General features: G+C 44.6%; 1 protein-coding gene across 1 annotated transcript; it reads left to right on the top strand.

Annotated features, from left to right (window-relative positions):
* Positions 1 to 2,383: 2,383 nt before the first annotated feature.
* Positions 2,384 to 15,014, top strand: LOC143399898 (olfactory receptor 10T2-like). The gene is made up of 3 exons (XM_076857037.1): positions 2,384 to 2,419; positions 10,039 to 10,988; positions 15,005 to 15,014. Exons 1-3 carry the CDS (start codon positions 2,384 to 2,386, stop codon positions 15,012 to 15,014), a joined length of 996 nt encoding a protein of 331 aa, XP_076713152.1.
* The last annotated feature ends 390 nt before the right edge of the window (positions 15,015 to 15,404 follow it).

Here is a 15,404-nt window from a genome sequence, read left to right on the forward strand (position 1 = left end):
TGAAGCTATCTGGTCCTGAATTTTACTTTGTGGGAATTTTTTTTTTATGACCAATTTTTAAAATTGCACAGTAGCCTATGCCTATAATCTCAGCAGCTGGAGAGGCTGAGGCAGTAGGATTGCAAGTTTGAGGCCAACCACAGCAACTTAGTGAGACCCTGTCTCAAAATAAAAAATAAAAAAAGGGCCAGGGCTGTGGCTCAGTGGTTAAGTGTCTTTCAGTTTAATCTCCAGTACCCCCCCAAAATTAAAAATATAAATAAATTAATAAAATTTAAAAGTCTGTTTGGATTTCCGCCCCTTTCTTCTTCAGTCAGTTTTGGTATTGTGTGTCTTCCTGGGAATTTGTCCATTTCATCTACCTTATCTAATATTTTGGTGTGCAATTGCTTTACTTATTGTGTTTTTGTTGAGAAGGGGGTCTCACTATATTGCCCAGGCTGGCCTTCTACTCCTGGGCTCACGCGGTCCTCCATCTCAGCCTCCTGAGCAGCTGCCTGCCTGGTGTGCAGTTGATCCCAGCACTCCATCATAGGCCCTTTTTATTTCTAGAGATCAGCAGTAATGATCCTCTTTCATTTCTGGTTTTCAAAAATTGAGTCTTCTCTGTTTTCTTGCTAGATAGAGCTTTGTCAATTTTGCTGATCTTTTTAAATAAGTTGTTTCCAATTATTTTCTTTATTGCTTTTCTGTTGGTGTTTTGTTAATTTGCACTTTAATTTTTATTTTTTACATTTTCTGCCTTTTTGTGTGTGTGTGTGAGAGAGAGAGTAAGGATTGAACCCAGGGGCATTCCACCAATGAGCTACATTCCCAGCTGGTTTAAATTTTATTTTGAGATAGGGTCTCCCTAAGTTGTGATCTTTCTGACTCAGCCTCCCCAGTAGATGGGATTATAGGCATGTGTCATCATGTCCAGCCCAAATAATGTTTTATTATCCACCCTCCTAAAATATGCCTTTTAATTGGAGAGTTTAATCTATTTACATTATGGTCATTGCTGATAAGTTAGGAGTTGTGTTCAGCATTTTGCTATTTGTTTTCTGAGTATCATTTCCTGCTTTCAGTTCTTCCATTATATCTTCCTTGGTGTCATATAGGTATTTTCTAGTGTACTATTTTAATTCTCTTGTCATTTCTTTATTATTATCCTTGTTTTGTTATAAGGTATTAAACCCAGGGGCGCTTAACCACTCAGCCACATCCTCAGCCTTTTTTTTTTTTTTTTGTATTTTATTTACATACAGGGTCTTGCTGAGTTGCTTAGGGCCTTGCTATGTTGCTGAGGCTGGCTTTGAACTCTCAACCCTCTTGCCTCATCCTCCAGAGCTGCTAGGGATCACAGACGTGTGCCACGGTGCCCAGTTTATCATGTATTTTTGAGTTGTTGTCTTAGTGATTACTTTGGAGATAACAACAAGCCTCTTAATTGATAAAAGTTTAGTTTAGATTAATGCCAACTTAATATCAACAGATGTGTGTGTGTGTGTGTGTGTGTAATATTTCAGGCAGGTATTCGAAAAAGCAAAGGTAATAATTCGAGCTGAAGCGGCTTGCATTTCTCCCCCAACGTGTGAAGTGAAACATCTTGAACACAGCAGATGCCCTACATATTCCTCCTCACCTTCACACATTGGGATGGGACAGGGGCCACTTGGGAGGCTGGGCCTTGGTAGCCAGCTGCAGGTTGCTGTTGGCCTCACGATCACCAGGGTGCACAGCGGTACTCTGCTGCGGGCTGCGTTGCCAATACTGTTTAGATACAACCACTCAATCAATTCCATGAGACACTTTTTGTTAGTTCTGTCCAACTGCAAGACTATGGAAGTGTTTTGAGCACATCTAAGGCCCATGGTTAGTAGATAGGTTAAACAGATTTGGGGAGCGCTGGTGTGGAAGTGGCGTTTAAAACGCGTGATTGCACTGATGAGGTGACTGGACTTGGTAGTGCTCAGATGAAAGGGACAGACTGTGTGGAGCAGGTACTGTCACTCCCCTGCCCTTCTCCTCTTGTTCTGCCCACTTTGGTGCACATTACCCTGTCCTCCAATGCCCAGTGCCTGCGTCTATGTGGCTGAGGACTTTCTCTGGACACCAAAGCTTACTCTGTTCAACGTGCAGCAGGCCAGGAGCACTGGAGTACAACCGTCCCCAGGAGCATTCCGAATCTCTGACATGACTGACGTTTTCAGACCTCGACTTTCTTACCCCTCTGGGCTTCCAGGAGGGGATAATGCTACAGATGTGTCTTTCAGGACAAGCAGGAGTTTGTCAGAAGACTAGGAAAAGGGTGTGTGCATGTATGAATATGGAGCAACAAATCCCTCATAAAAGTGTGGGGGAAAAAAATAAAACAGGCAGAAGCAAAATGGTGTAAAAGAGCATGGAGATCTTCGAGGGAGGTCAACAACTTGGGCTGGTAACTTATTTCCTTATTGTTAGTTAGTCTATGCTCGGGTGAGGGTCATTTTGCGGACTGAAAATATTGGCAATATTTGGAATTAGAGAGGGCAGCAGGGGCCAAGGGTCTTGGATGTGCAGATGGGCAATCTGAAACTGTACTTTGAGAGCATGGGGAGCTATGGAAGATTCCCGAGGAGTGGGGGACACAGCCAGAGCCCCGAGTTCAGGTGGCAGGTGCCGAGGAGGTGCTGGGGGAAGCGCTGGCGGGGCTGCTGTTGCAACAGAGCAGAGCTGCAGGCTGGAGAGAGCAGGGCTGAGGGCACGGGAGACACAGGGAGAAGAAAGATGGGATGACTGCTAAGGTCTGAGCAGAGGGCGGGGCCTGGGAGACTGAGTGTCCAGGCCAAGTGAAGGCTGGGCAGCGTCCATGTCATGATTTGAAGCATCAACTTCTTCCTCCCAGGGACAGCAGGGCCTGGGGCTGCATTTCCTTGAGGAAGCAGGCTCGCCCAGCTCAGGTTGGACACTCCTGGGGACCAGGACCACTGATGGGCTGAGCGTGCACGTGTGACTGCCATCACAAGGGGAAATGCCAATTAGTCCTTCCTCTGCTCTGAGCCTTCAGGGGCTGGGTGCTGAGGAAGCAGGCCCTGGGGTCTCCAGTCTCCAGAGCCAAAAAGCCCTCAGGCATCGACAGCCTGGCTCTGGGGGGCTTGTTAGTGACTTGAGGGTCCCCTGGGGTGGCAGCTCCAGAGACCCCCAGGATATCAGGACCAGGATCCTCAGCCCCTCCCTTCTCAGGCAGAGGGATGCTGGCAGGGACAGTGTGAGCCTTCCTGCACTATGGTGAGTGTGACCTCAGGGCTGCAGAAGCCACCTTGGCCCAACCTGGGCCTTAGGGCTGAGATTCAAAACTGAGTGTGGGGAGAGTGACATTGCAGAGGGTCAGAATATTCACCCCAAACCACAGGGCTGTGACTGATTTGGAGGGAGATTGCGGGAAAGGTGTTCAACTCTATTTTTTTTTTTGCACTGGGGATAGAACCCTGTGTCTCGTGCATTCCAGGCAAGCATTGTAGCAGTGGGCTACACCGCAGCCCTTTTAATTTTGACACAGGGTATCTCTAAGTTACCCAGGCTGGCCTTGAGTTTGTAATCCTCCTGCTTCAGCCTCCTGAATAGCTGGGATAATAGGCATGGGACACCACATTTGGCTATTAGATCATTTGAAAAAAAAGTTTTTTAGTTGTAGATGGACACAATACATTTATTTTGTTGATTTATTTTTATGCGGTGCTGAGGATTGAACCCAGTACCTCACATATGCTAGGCGAGTGCTCTACCACTCAGCCCCAACCCCAACCCACAGATCATTTCTTTATGAGAAAAAACTGGACGTGAAATTCTAGGGCCACAGTAGGGCTTTTGGTGTGGTATATGGGCAACTTGTTTGCTCTTACTACCTGCCAGGCAAGGAAGGGAGAGGACCAACCGAAGCTCTCACACGGCAGCACACAGTGTCATTCTCCAATTTTTTAAAAAATTCTTTTTTATTAGTTTTTATTAGTTCACTATGGTTATAATGACATGATTGTACAAGCATGGACTAGAATATGCTTCAGTTTGGTTCCTAGTACTTCCCCTTCCTCCCTTCCTCCTTCCCCAGGTTACTTTTCCTCTGTTCTATGGATCTCTCTTCTATTTATTTATAGTTTTTTTTAATACTAAATTCTCCATTCTTGATTGGTGCCGACGTGATATATGAAAAGTGCTCTCTTTCAAAAAATCGAGTTGAAGTCCACATAGTATAAAATGAGAATTAAAGTGGGCCATTCAGTGTTACTGGAGACATGCATATGTTGTGTAAATACCACTTCTTTCTAGTTTCAAGATATTGTTGCTGGGTGTAGTGGCACAGTCCTGAAATCCCAGCAGCTTGGGAGACTGAGGAAGGAGGATTGTGAGTTCAAATTCAGCCTCAGCAACTTGGTGAGACACTTAGCAACTCAGTGAAACCCTGTCTGTAATAAAATACAAAAAAAGGTTTGGGGATGTGGTTCAGTGGTTAGGTGCCCTGGGTTCAATCCATAGTAAACAAAACAAAACAAACAAAAAACAAACAAACACAAAAAGGAAAGAAATGGCCATCATCCCCAAAGAAAACCCCTCACTCATATGCAATCACTCTCTATTCCCCTCCCCCAGTGCCTAGCAACCATGAAGGTGCTCTCTGTCTCTTTGGATTTACCCAGTTTGGAAATTTCATATGAATATCATCATACAATATGTGGCCTTTGGTGTCTGGCTTCTCTGACTGAGCACCATTTTTATCATTGGGTTGTGACAGGTATCAGAACGTCATGGTTTTATGGATGAGTCATATTTCACTTTAGGATGTGCCCTGTTTGCTTATCCATTCATCAGCTGATGGACATTTGGGCCATTTCTACCAGCTGGGGCTTGTGAGTGGTGCTGCTATAAACATCTGTGTGGAAGTTCTTATTCAAAAAACTGTCTTCAGTTCTTTTGGGTCTATACCAAGGAGTGGTGATGCTGGGCCCTATGACAACTTATGTGTTTAATTGTGAAGGACAAGCTATCTTGCTTCAACTTGCATTTCTTTGATTATCACAAAACTAAAATATCTTTCCTCCAAATGGTGTTGGATATTTGCATTTTCCACTTGCCAACTGTTAGCCTTGGACAACAGGGGCCTCTGCCCTGCTAGTGATGTTTCCAGGGATCCTACTCAGGCCCTCTTCTGTCCTATCCCACCCGCCAAGGCACGTATTTTTCTCTTACTGTAATGGTTACAGCTTGCAGTTTACCACAGCTGCCACTAGGTGGGGGAAAGCCAGGGCTCTCTCCCTTCCCATCTTTTCCTTTCAAAGGAGGCATTCCAGGAACTCAAGGCTGAGCCGTGCTTATCTAAGCCACTTAACTTAAGAAAACAAAGCCAAGAGTATGTGTTGACCTTGAGCTTGCACCCTTGTGTAATCAGTGCTGCATAGAACCCCACAATTGCCTGCTTAGGTGGCTACTAGCCACCATCAGGTCTGAGAGTGCACCCCTTGCTTGGGTCCATCCCTCTGCTGTGGCCCACGCTGCTGGTGTGTGTGTGCCCTGGATGTGGCCAGGGAGTGGCTGCTGGTGGAGGCTGCAGCCTGTAGTTGCCTGTACAGTACACGTGAGGCCTCTGGAGTGCTGGCTGAAGTCTGGGGTGGGAAAAGAAGGGGACAGGCTATGTTAAAAATAGTTAAAAATAGGCTGGGTGAGGCTCAGGGTGCTTCCCATACCACCACCATCTTCTGCTGTGGACCTCTGAAGAGACCAGGAACTCCATATTTGAATCTGACTTTTCAAGTCATCAGAAAGGTATGTTGTTGCTCTTATTATTTGTAGTGCTGGGTATTGAACCCAGGGCATGCTAGGCCAGTCACTCAGCTACCCTCCCAGCTCAAGAAGGTTGTTCCCTAGGTAGGAAGTTAGAATCCAGGTGGTTCTCTGTGCCTATGGATTCAGTAACCAGGGATCAAAAATGCAATCAGGCCTTAAGTGGAGTCCTAGATTCTTGGTTTGGGGTCTCATTTTGCTTTATTTTCATTTTACTTGTATTCCTGTCAGTATTCCTTAGATGATCCAGCATAACAACTCTTTACATAGTGTTTACATGTATTAGTTATAAGTCATCTAGAAATGACTTAAAGTGAAGAACAGGAAGCATAGGTTGTATGCAAATACTGTGCCATTTTACGTAGGGGGCTTCAGTATTCCTAGATTTTGGTATCCATTTGGGGAGGGGGTGTGTGTCTCTAGAACAAATGCCCTGTGATACCAAAGAAGAGCAGTGTAATTCATTTAACTCCTATTTTCCCCCCTGTTGCTTGTGCATTTTATATTTAAAATTTATTTATTTTTAACTTTAAATACTCAGACATATGGTATATGTGGGCCTTCAGTTGAACTGTGCAAATGATGGGGCTGTGTGGGTCTGCATGTTCATTATTTTCTTAATGATTTGTAAGAGTTAAAAATAGGCTGGGTGAGGGCTGGGGATATAGCTCAGTTGGTAGAGTGCTTGCCTCACATGCACAAGGCCCTGGGTTCAATCCCCAGCAACACACATACACACACACACACACAAACACACACACACACATACAAAAAAAAAAAAAAGGCTGGGTGTAGAGGTGCACACCTGTAATTATAGGTACTCAGGAAGCTGAGGCAGGGGGATCTCAAGTTTGTGACTAGCCTGGGCAACCTAGACTAGATCAATGACAGAGTGTCTCTGGCTTCAATGTATGCAAAAAAAAAAAAAAAAAAAAAAAAAAAAGTTAAACATGGTGTAGAATTGCAACTTTCTTCTAGTTTGTGATTTGCTTATATGTTTGTCTCTATTTAATAAATCTGTGTGGTTTAGGAATTCCACCTTTTATATAGTCACATCTGGTTATTTTTTTTCTCTGGGAAGTCTTCCATATAATTGAGTGTGTATCATTTTCTCTCTAAAGTTGCTGATGGTCTCTCTGATATTGTTTAATTTACAGTAAAAAGTTCTGTAGATCATCTTCTGAACATCTCTGCTCAGTATGCCTTTTCTAAGATCTGGATTTCTTAAGTGGAGTCCTAGATTCTTGGTTTGAGGTCTCATTTTGCTTTACTTTCTGAAGATTTAAATTATACGAATCCCTCTGAGAATCTCACTGGAGTTCCTCCTAAATTGAATGTCTTTTCAATTTTGCTTGTGCTAGAATAGGGTGTGCAAATTATAGTCAGGGGGCCAAATCTGGCCCCCTGCCTGTTTGTATAAACAAAGTTTTATTGAAACACAGTCAGGCACACTCATTTTCATAATGCTTATGGCTGCTTGTGGCCTAGAATGAGAGAGCTGAGCATTGCAGCAGAGACTGGGCCGCCCACAAGCCAAAATACGCCCTCTCTAGCCCTTGACTGAAAACATTTGTCCCTCAGGGCTTCAGCCACAGGCTGTATGTTTCTTGCTTCCTAGTTTTGTTCTCTTCAGGAAAAATGGCCATCCCTCTCTCACCACCTTTTGCTCCTTTTCTTTCTAACCAGAATCTCTCTCAACTTTTTAAAGGATATTTTTAGTTGCTTGTGTCTACTTTATTTATCTCCACAGTTAGAATTTAAAATTTATGTTTCCAAAGTGAAAATGTTAGCCAATTTTCCAAACATTTAAGTGCTGATCTTCAGCTATGCATGAGGCTGTATTGTCGATGAATATTTTCAGGGGCACAGTCATTCAATATTCTTCTCTTCTTGTTAATGGTTACAGCTTGCAGTTTACCACAGCTGCCACTAGGTGGCGGGAAAGCCAGGCCTCTCTTCCTACCCATCTTTTCCTTTCAAAGGAGGTATTCCAGGAACTCAAGGCTGAGCCGTGCTTATCTAAGACAATTAACTTTAAAAACTATACACTTATTTTAATTAACGTACACAGGTTGTACATAGTTATCTTGTCAGTGTTGTGATGTTTTGAACTATGTAGACATCATGGAATGGCTACATTGCACTAATTCACACATGCATGACCACATATACTTATCATTTTTTTGTGGTGAGAATACTTACAATTTACTCTCAGTTATTTTGAGCACTATGTTATTGTGAACTGTAGTCTCCATGTGTGTGATAGGTCTCTTAAATGGATTCCTTCCATCCAGCTTAAGGTTTCTAACCTTTGACAAACATCTCCTTAACTGCTAACCTTCAAACCGCTGGTAATGACCTTTTTACTATCTATTTCTCTGAGTTCAACGTTTTTTTCGATTCCACAAATAAGCGAGATCATGTGGTGTTTGTGTGCTTGGCTTATTCCACTGAGCCTAAGGTCCCCCAGGATCATCCATGTTGGTGTGAATGACAGGATTTTCTTCTTTGGATCACAATTGCTTCATCCATTGATCAGTTGATGGAGAGTTAGGTTGCTCCCATGTCTTGGCTATTGTAAATAATGTTGCAGTGAAAACCAGAGTACAGATGTCTCTTTGACATTTAGAGTTCATCCATTAACTATTTTATTTATTTATTTATTGCAATGTTGGGAATCAAACCCAGTGTCTTGCTTGTACTAGGCAAGTGCTCTACCACTGATCCAAAACCCATAAATTAACTCTTGATAAGCAAGGAAAGATCATCTTAGGACCATTTTCCTTATAACAAGTCCCATGTTTCAAATGAGTGCAAAATGTGTTCTCTCACGCCCCCCCCCCCCACCTCCTGAGATAGCAGGTTAATAAATTATGAAATGATAAAGCCATCATCAATTTCAGGATCTCTCCTGAGGCCCCATCATTTGAATTAAATGGGTCAATAACCTCAGAGTTACTTTTCAGTTGATTTACCCACAATTTATCCATAAGGCACAGCACTCAGGAATGCAATGGTCTTAGAAGGCTCATGAAGTTATATTAATTTCTTCTAAAATCTGAAGGGAAAAAATGAATTTAGAGTTGAAGATTACATTCACCTTGACACAAGCACAGTCATTTTCCTGGTACTGGGGATGAAGCCAGGGTGCTCTACCACTGAGCTACATCCCCAGCCCTCCTTATTTTGCATCAGGGTCTGGCTAAGTTGCCTGGGCTGGCCTTGAACTAGTGATCCCTCTGCCTCAGTTGCTGGGATTATAGGTGTGTGCCATGGCGCCCTGATTATTTATTTATTTATTTATTTCTTCTTCTTCTTCTTCTTCTTTTTCTTCTTCTTCTTCTTCTTCTTCTTCTAATGAGAGAAGGAAAAATGTTGATGCAGTCCTTGGCAGTAGGGTTTGTCTTTTCTCTGTCTCCCTCCTTTTTCTTCCTCTCTCCCTCGCTTCCTTCATTCTTTCACCCTGTTCTTTTTGGCAGTTCAGGGGGTTGAACCCAGGGTCTCACACATGCTAGGCAAGCACTCTACCTCTGAGTTGCACCCCTAGACACTTAAAGTGCTATTTCAGGTCTCAAAGTTATAGGTGTCGCCTTCTCAGGGGTTCTTTTCCCCATCCTCCCGCAGACCCTGTACTTTCCTCACCCACATTCCCTGGGCTCTTACTGTTTTCTTGCTCACCAGACTGACCTTGAATCCTCTGTACATTTGACAAGCAGGAAGCGAGTGGAAACTAACATCTGCTAGGAAAAACCCTCAACCAATGACTAAGTGGAGTTGGAGCATGAACACCCCAGTCCTCTGGCCCCTCGGGTGGGCTAACACTGAGCTGTGTGTTCCTCAACCCTCCCAGACCCCAGGGGGAAAGAGATTCCAGTTTCTCAGATAGGTCATTTCCTTGTTAATACTGCCTGTCTCCCTTCTACTTCCCTTCTTGTGATTTCTGGGATATTGAATCCTTAGCTAGCATCCGTTTCTAGGGACTTTAAACTAAGATAACAATGTTCTTACTGCCTTCCGCCCACCACACCCCCAGCATCTTCTCCTTATTGGTTCCTATGATTTTCTTACTCATTGAGGAGACACTAGTCAACTGGGTGATACCAGGAAACAAATGGCTTACCATTTCTGGGTGTCTGTCCTGTTTATAAAACAGGGATGGCTCTGCTACCCCACCGGACCTGAGGCCAAGCAGACTCCTCTACTTACTGCTTACTTAGTGCATTTACTGTCCTCTCTTCCCAGGCTCCTGAGAAGCAGAGGGGAAATGGGACAGGGCTAGTGACAGAGTTCCTGCTGGTGGGATTCTCCAACCTTCCACACCTGAGGACCACATTCTTCACATTGTTCCTCCTCACCTACCTGGTCACCCTCAGTGGCAACGTCACCATCATCACCATCATCCACAGGGATCGCACGCTCCACACACCCATGTACCGCTTCCTGGCGGTGCTGTCCCTCTCTGAGACCTGTTACACGCTGGTCACCATCCCCAACATGCTGGCCCACCTGTTGATGGAGAGCCAGGCCATCTCCATCTCTGGCTGTCGGGCTCAGATGTTCTTCTTCCTGGGTTTGGGTTGTAGCCACTGCTTCCTCCTTACCCTGATGGGTTACGACCGGTACGTGGCCATCTGTCATCCCCTGCGCTACTCGGTGATCATGAGACCCACCGTTTGCCTCTGCCTGGGAGCCTTGGTTTTCTGCTCTGGGTTCTCGGTGGCCTTGATGGAGACCTGCATGATCTTCTCCTCGCCCTTCTGCCGTGGAGGCCGCGTGGAGCACTTCTTCTGCGACATCGCCCCGGTGCTGCAGCTCAGCTGCGCAGACAGTGCGCAGAGGGCGCTGGGCATCTTCTTCCTGAGCGTGCTGGTGGTGCTCTTCTCCTTCCTCCTCATCCTCCTGTCCTACGCCTTCATCGTGGCGGCCATCCTGCGGATCCGCTCCGCCGCCGGCCGGCGCAGAGCCTTCTCCACCTGCGCCGCGCACCTCACGGTGGTCGTGGTGCATTTTGGCTGCGCCTCCATCATCTACCTGCGGCCCGACTCTGGGGCGAACCCTGCCCGGGACCGCCTGGTGGCTGTGTTCTACACGGTGGTGACGCCGCTGCTCAACCCCGTGGTGTACACTCTGCGCAACCAGGAGGTGAGGGTGGCGCTGAAGAGGACCCTGGCGCGCAGCGGCGCAGTTTCAAGGTGAGGACTGGCTCTGCACTGTTCACGAGGGTCTAGGTTTTCATGAACGGGTGCCCCTCCTGAGACCCAGATCCCCCACCTGGAAAACGGAAGCCAGTCCTACACCAAAAGAAAAGGCCGCTATTGACTAGTTTCCGAGACAGTAAAAACTCAATAAAAGATGATTTTCCCCCGTTTTCTTGGTTTCAATGATTTTGAAGCGATGCAACGTAGGCACCAGGGAAGGGCGCCCTGCTGCCGCTAAAGCTTGGTCCCTACGGGTTGGTCCGCAGTGTGGGGTTTTTAGCCAGAAGAGAGCGGGGCTCGCGCTGTGTCCAGCACCCATTTATTTTAAGAGGTAATTCATTTTTTTTTTTTTTTTTTTTTACAGGGTGTTGAACCCAGGGACGTTTAAGCCCTGAGACACACCGTCAGCTCTTTTAACGTTTTACTTAGATGCAGGGACTCACTGAGTTGCTTAGGGCCCCACAAGATTGCTGAGGCTGGCTTGGAACTCGTGATCCTCCTGCCTCAGGCGCTGAGTCCCTGGGATTAGAGGTGTGCACCCCCCCCCCCCCCCCCCCCCCCCGCACACACACCTCAGCTCACTTTTTTTTTTTTTTAAACATGGAATCAAGGCTGTCTGTTCATTCTTCCTTTCAAAACCACACTCTTAAGTTGTTTTCTTTATCAGCTTCTCGTGCTTTTCCTCTTTTGTCCTTGGTTTCTTTTGGCAGCAAATGAGGGATGAAGCATTTTTTATATTCATTTTTTATTTTTTAGTTGTATTTGGACTATTTGTTTCTTTATGTGGTGCTGAGGTTCGACCCCAGGGCGTCACTTGTGCTGAGCCACAACTCCAGCCCCAAACAAAATAAAACGAAACAATTTTCTTAACAATTTATTTGTGTTATATGTTTGAATGTACGTATGTCCATATGTCATATATGATGAGCGCTCATGAAAAAATGGATCCAAATAATTTTGGATTTAAATGGTTAATTTAAATTAGGTAAACAACTGTTAAGGATTGTTTTAATATGTAAACAAAAAAGGAGGTTAACAGATCTGTTTGTTTACTTTCACCTTTCCTTTTCATTATATTTAATAATTCTCTTAAAGATAATGTAAATTATTAAGAAAATTGTTTTCTTTTAGTGCCTTCTGGAATGTTACATAATTTTTTCTTTAGCCATTATTGCCAGAATTCCTATCTTCAGTGAAGAGAATGTAAATTGTTAAGAAAATTGTTTTCTTTTAGTGCCTTCTGGAATGTTATATAATTTTTTCTTTAGCCATTATTGCCAGAATTCCTATCTTCATCCCAGTGCATGAAGACAAAGATAAAACCAATCTACAGCTTCTGCAATAGCCATCACTGAACTGCTTGCAGAACTTGCCTGGACTATGTATCACTTGTATGCATTGTGAACTCACTTGTATGCATTGTGAACTATCTGTTGGTGCAGCGACTTCTGGTAGTGTTGGGGTATTTATGCTGATGGTGTCATTGGTGGTACAATTTTTCCAAAAGGAGCCATCAATTGGCTTGGTGTATCTTCCTCCCTTCTGCTTGTCATGATCGTTCAGCTAAAATTTGGGGGCCAACAGAGGTGAGGCAAAGAACCTCACCCCCCCGCTGGTACGAAGACCTCTACACAGGTGTGGCTGTATACTGGACTGGTAGTCAGTGACGGGTAAGATCCAATTACAATGGTACCAACCTAGGACAGGAGGCTGACGCCTTGAGGTCAGCTCATCCGATAACAGGTAAGAACCATATGTACTATTGGACAACCTAAGGCAGGCACGGTCCCTAAGCCACATGCTTGTTGTTTAAACAGAGAGGGGGAGATGTTGAGAGCCACAGCCGAAGGGGCCCCAGCAAACTTTCAGATTGCCAGCTGATGATTGGCTCATAGCGGCCCCAGCAACATCTAGCTGAAGGGGCCCCAGCAAACTTTCAGACTGCCAGCTGATGATTGGCTCACAGCGGCCCCAGCAACATCTAGCTGATTGGCTCCTCTGCGGTGAAGCTCATTGGGCTGTTTCCCTGCCCTTTCAGGCCATGGAGCTGCTCATTGGGGGACTTTTTGGCTCTGCCCATGTGACCCAGCCAATCGGCCTCAAGAGCAAGAGGATTGTGGGAGGTGTGGAGGCTGGTGGTTGGAGAGTGTGGCTTGTGGGAAGCTGGTGGTGGCAGTTGGGCTCTGAAGGTTTTTTCCTGAGGAGCTGTTTTGTTTGGCGTGTGTGGTTCTAAAAATAAAGTTTCTTTCTTTTGACAAGTGGCTCCTGAATTGTGCCCAGCCGCTTCTCATGCAGACTCCATGCCTTTTAAAAATATAATTTTTTTTAGTTGTAGTTGGACATAATACCTTTATTTACTTATTTTTATGTGGTGCTGAGGATTGAACCCAGGGCCTCGCATGTGCTAGGTGAGCACTCTACTGCTGAGCCACAATCCCAGCCTCTCTTTGAGTCTCTGTTTTTTTTTTTTTTTCACTACTCATTCTGCATATTTAAGTGTGTATATGATTATATGGTTCTCACAGGGCTACTATTTTGAAAATGCTTTTGAGTGGATATCATTTACAGGATCAGATGAGAGAGATTCCGACTTATCACTTGCTGACTTATCTCTCCCTTGCTGGCTTTGGTGAGTTCAGCTGCCATTTATTTCCTCTGTGCCGCTGGGGTTGGAAGCCAGGGCCACGCGTGTGCTAGGCAAGCGCTCTGCTGCTGAGCTGCATCTCTAGCCCCCGTCAGCTACCATTCTGGAGCAGCTCACTTGGCAAGGAACTGAGGGTAGCCTCCAGCCAAAAAGTCAGTGAAGATCTGAATTCAGCCTAAAACAATGTGAGCTAGGAAAAGCACGTTTTCTCTGCTTGTACGTGCACGTGGAGAAGTTATGCACCCCCCCCCCCCCCATGGCATGACCTCTGGGAAGAACCTCTCACGTAGGTTCACTCACTCAATATCCTTCTTTTCCTCTTACATCTTTTTTTTTTTTTTTTTTTAATTTTTCCTTACTGGGGATTGAACTAAGGGGGATTTATTGCTGAGATCCAGCTCCAGCTCTTTTAATTTTTGACTGTTTTATTTTGAGACAGTCTTACTCAATTGCCCAGGCTGGCCTCCAATTTGTGGCCCTCCTGTCTCAACCTCTCAAGTTGCTGGGATTACAGGCATGTGCGCCACTGCGTCTGACTTCCTTTTATGTTTTGAAAACAGAATGCTGCTGTAGTTTGGGTTTCAGGGAAATCTTGGAAAATAGGTTCCTACCTAGCTCCACAGTTGAGAATTTTTATTATCATTTATTTTATTTTTTAGTTGTAGTTGGACACAATATCTTTATTTTATTTATTTATTTTTGTGTGGTGCTGAGGATCAAACCCAGCGCCTCACACGTGCTAGGCAAGCGCTCTACTGCTGAGCCACAACCCCAGCCCAAGAATTTTTATTATTATTGGCCAATCATAGTAACTCTATTCTCTTGCTAGAGAGTGATATGGGGGTGGGCACATGATTCAGTTCTCACCAATATAAATGGAAAGGATTTCAGTGGAAGGTGATTCTATAGTTTTCTTTCATTTAAACCATTAAAAAATGTTAGACGATACAGTTTATTTTCTTTTATCTAGTTGAGTCTGTGTGAGACGGTGATGTCTGGAGCTTCTGCAACCATGTTGTGATACATATGGAGGATGGTAGAAAAGATGAAGAAAAAGTCTGTGTCCTTAGTGATGTTTCTTATAATAGGAAAAAAAATCCGCTGTGCATATCATTTAAATCCATTTGCACTTGTGTGTGTGTGTGTGTGTGTGTGTGTGTGTTTACTTGCTGTCCAAAGCCCATTCCTCAAATGAAAACAGATGTTTTTAATAGTGTTTTCCCTTTAATTTTCCCTCTGTCACTATCCAGAGGTCAAGGATTGAGGGGAAAATTTTTAAAGTTATAGTGAATAAAGATGCTATATTTTCTTTTTATATCTGTTTTTGCCCTATGGGAGGTTTCTTACTGTCCTCTGTTCCTTATAGCTGCAACTGATGCTTTTGGAGCTCATTTTCTGCTGATACAATTTTGGGGGTGTATTTTTCATTACTGTAACAAAATACCTAAGGTAGGTTTACTTTCTAAAGTAAAAAGGTTTGTTTAGCTTATAATTTTGGAGGTGGACAATCCAAGATTGAGTGACCCCTTTGGTTCAGCCTCTGGTGAAGGTCTATTATGTTGGGAATGCGTGTGAGAGTGAGTGATAACATCTTATATCAAAACAGGAAGCCAGATCACCCTTTCAAGGGAAGCTCCCCAAATGACCTAATTACTTTGCTTTAGGCCCCATCTCTTAAAGGTCCCATCACCCCTCAGTACCATGACATGAGAATCAAGCTTCCAATGCATGGATACAGTCAAATCATATGCAAACCATACCAGGGG

This window comes from Callospermophilus lateralis, chromosome 1 (genome assembly GCF_048772815.1).
Source record: "Callospermophilus lateralis isolate mCalLat2 chromosome 1, mCalLat2.hap1, whole genome shotgun sequence".
In the NCBI taxonomy this organism is placed as follows: domain Eukaryota; kingdom Metazoa; phylum Chordata; class Mammalia; order Rodentia; family Sciuridae; genus Callospermophilus; species Callospermophilus lateralis.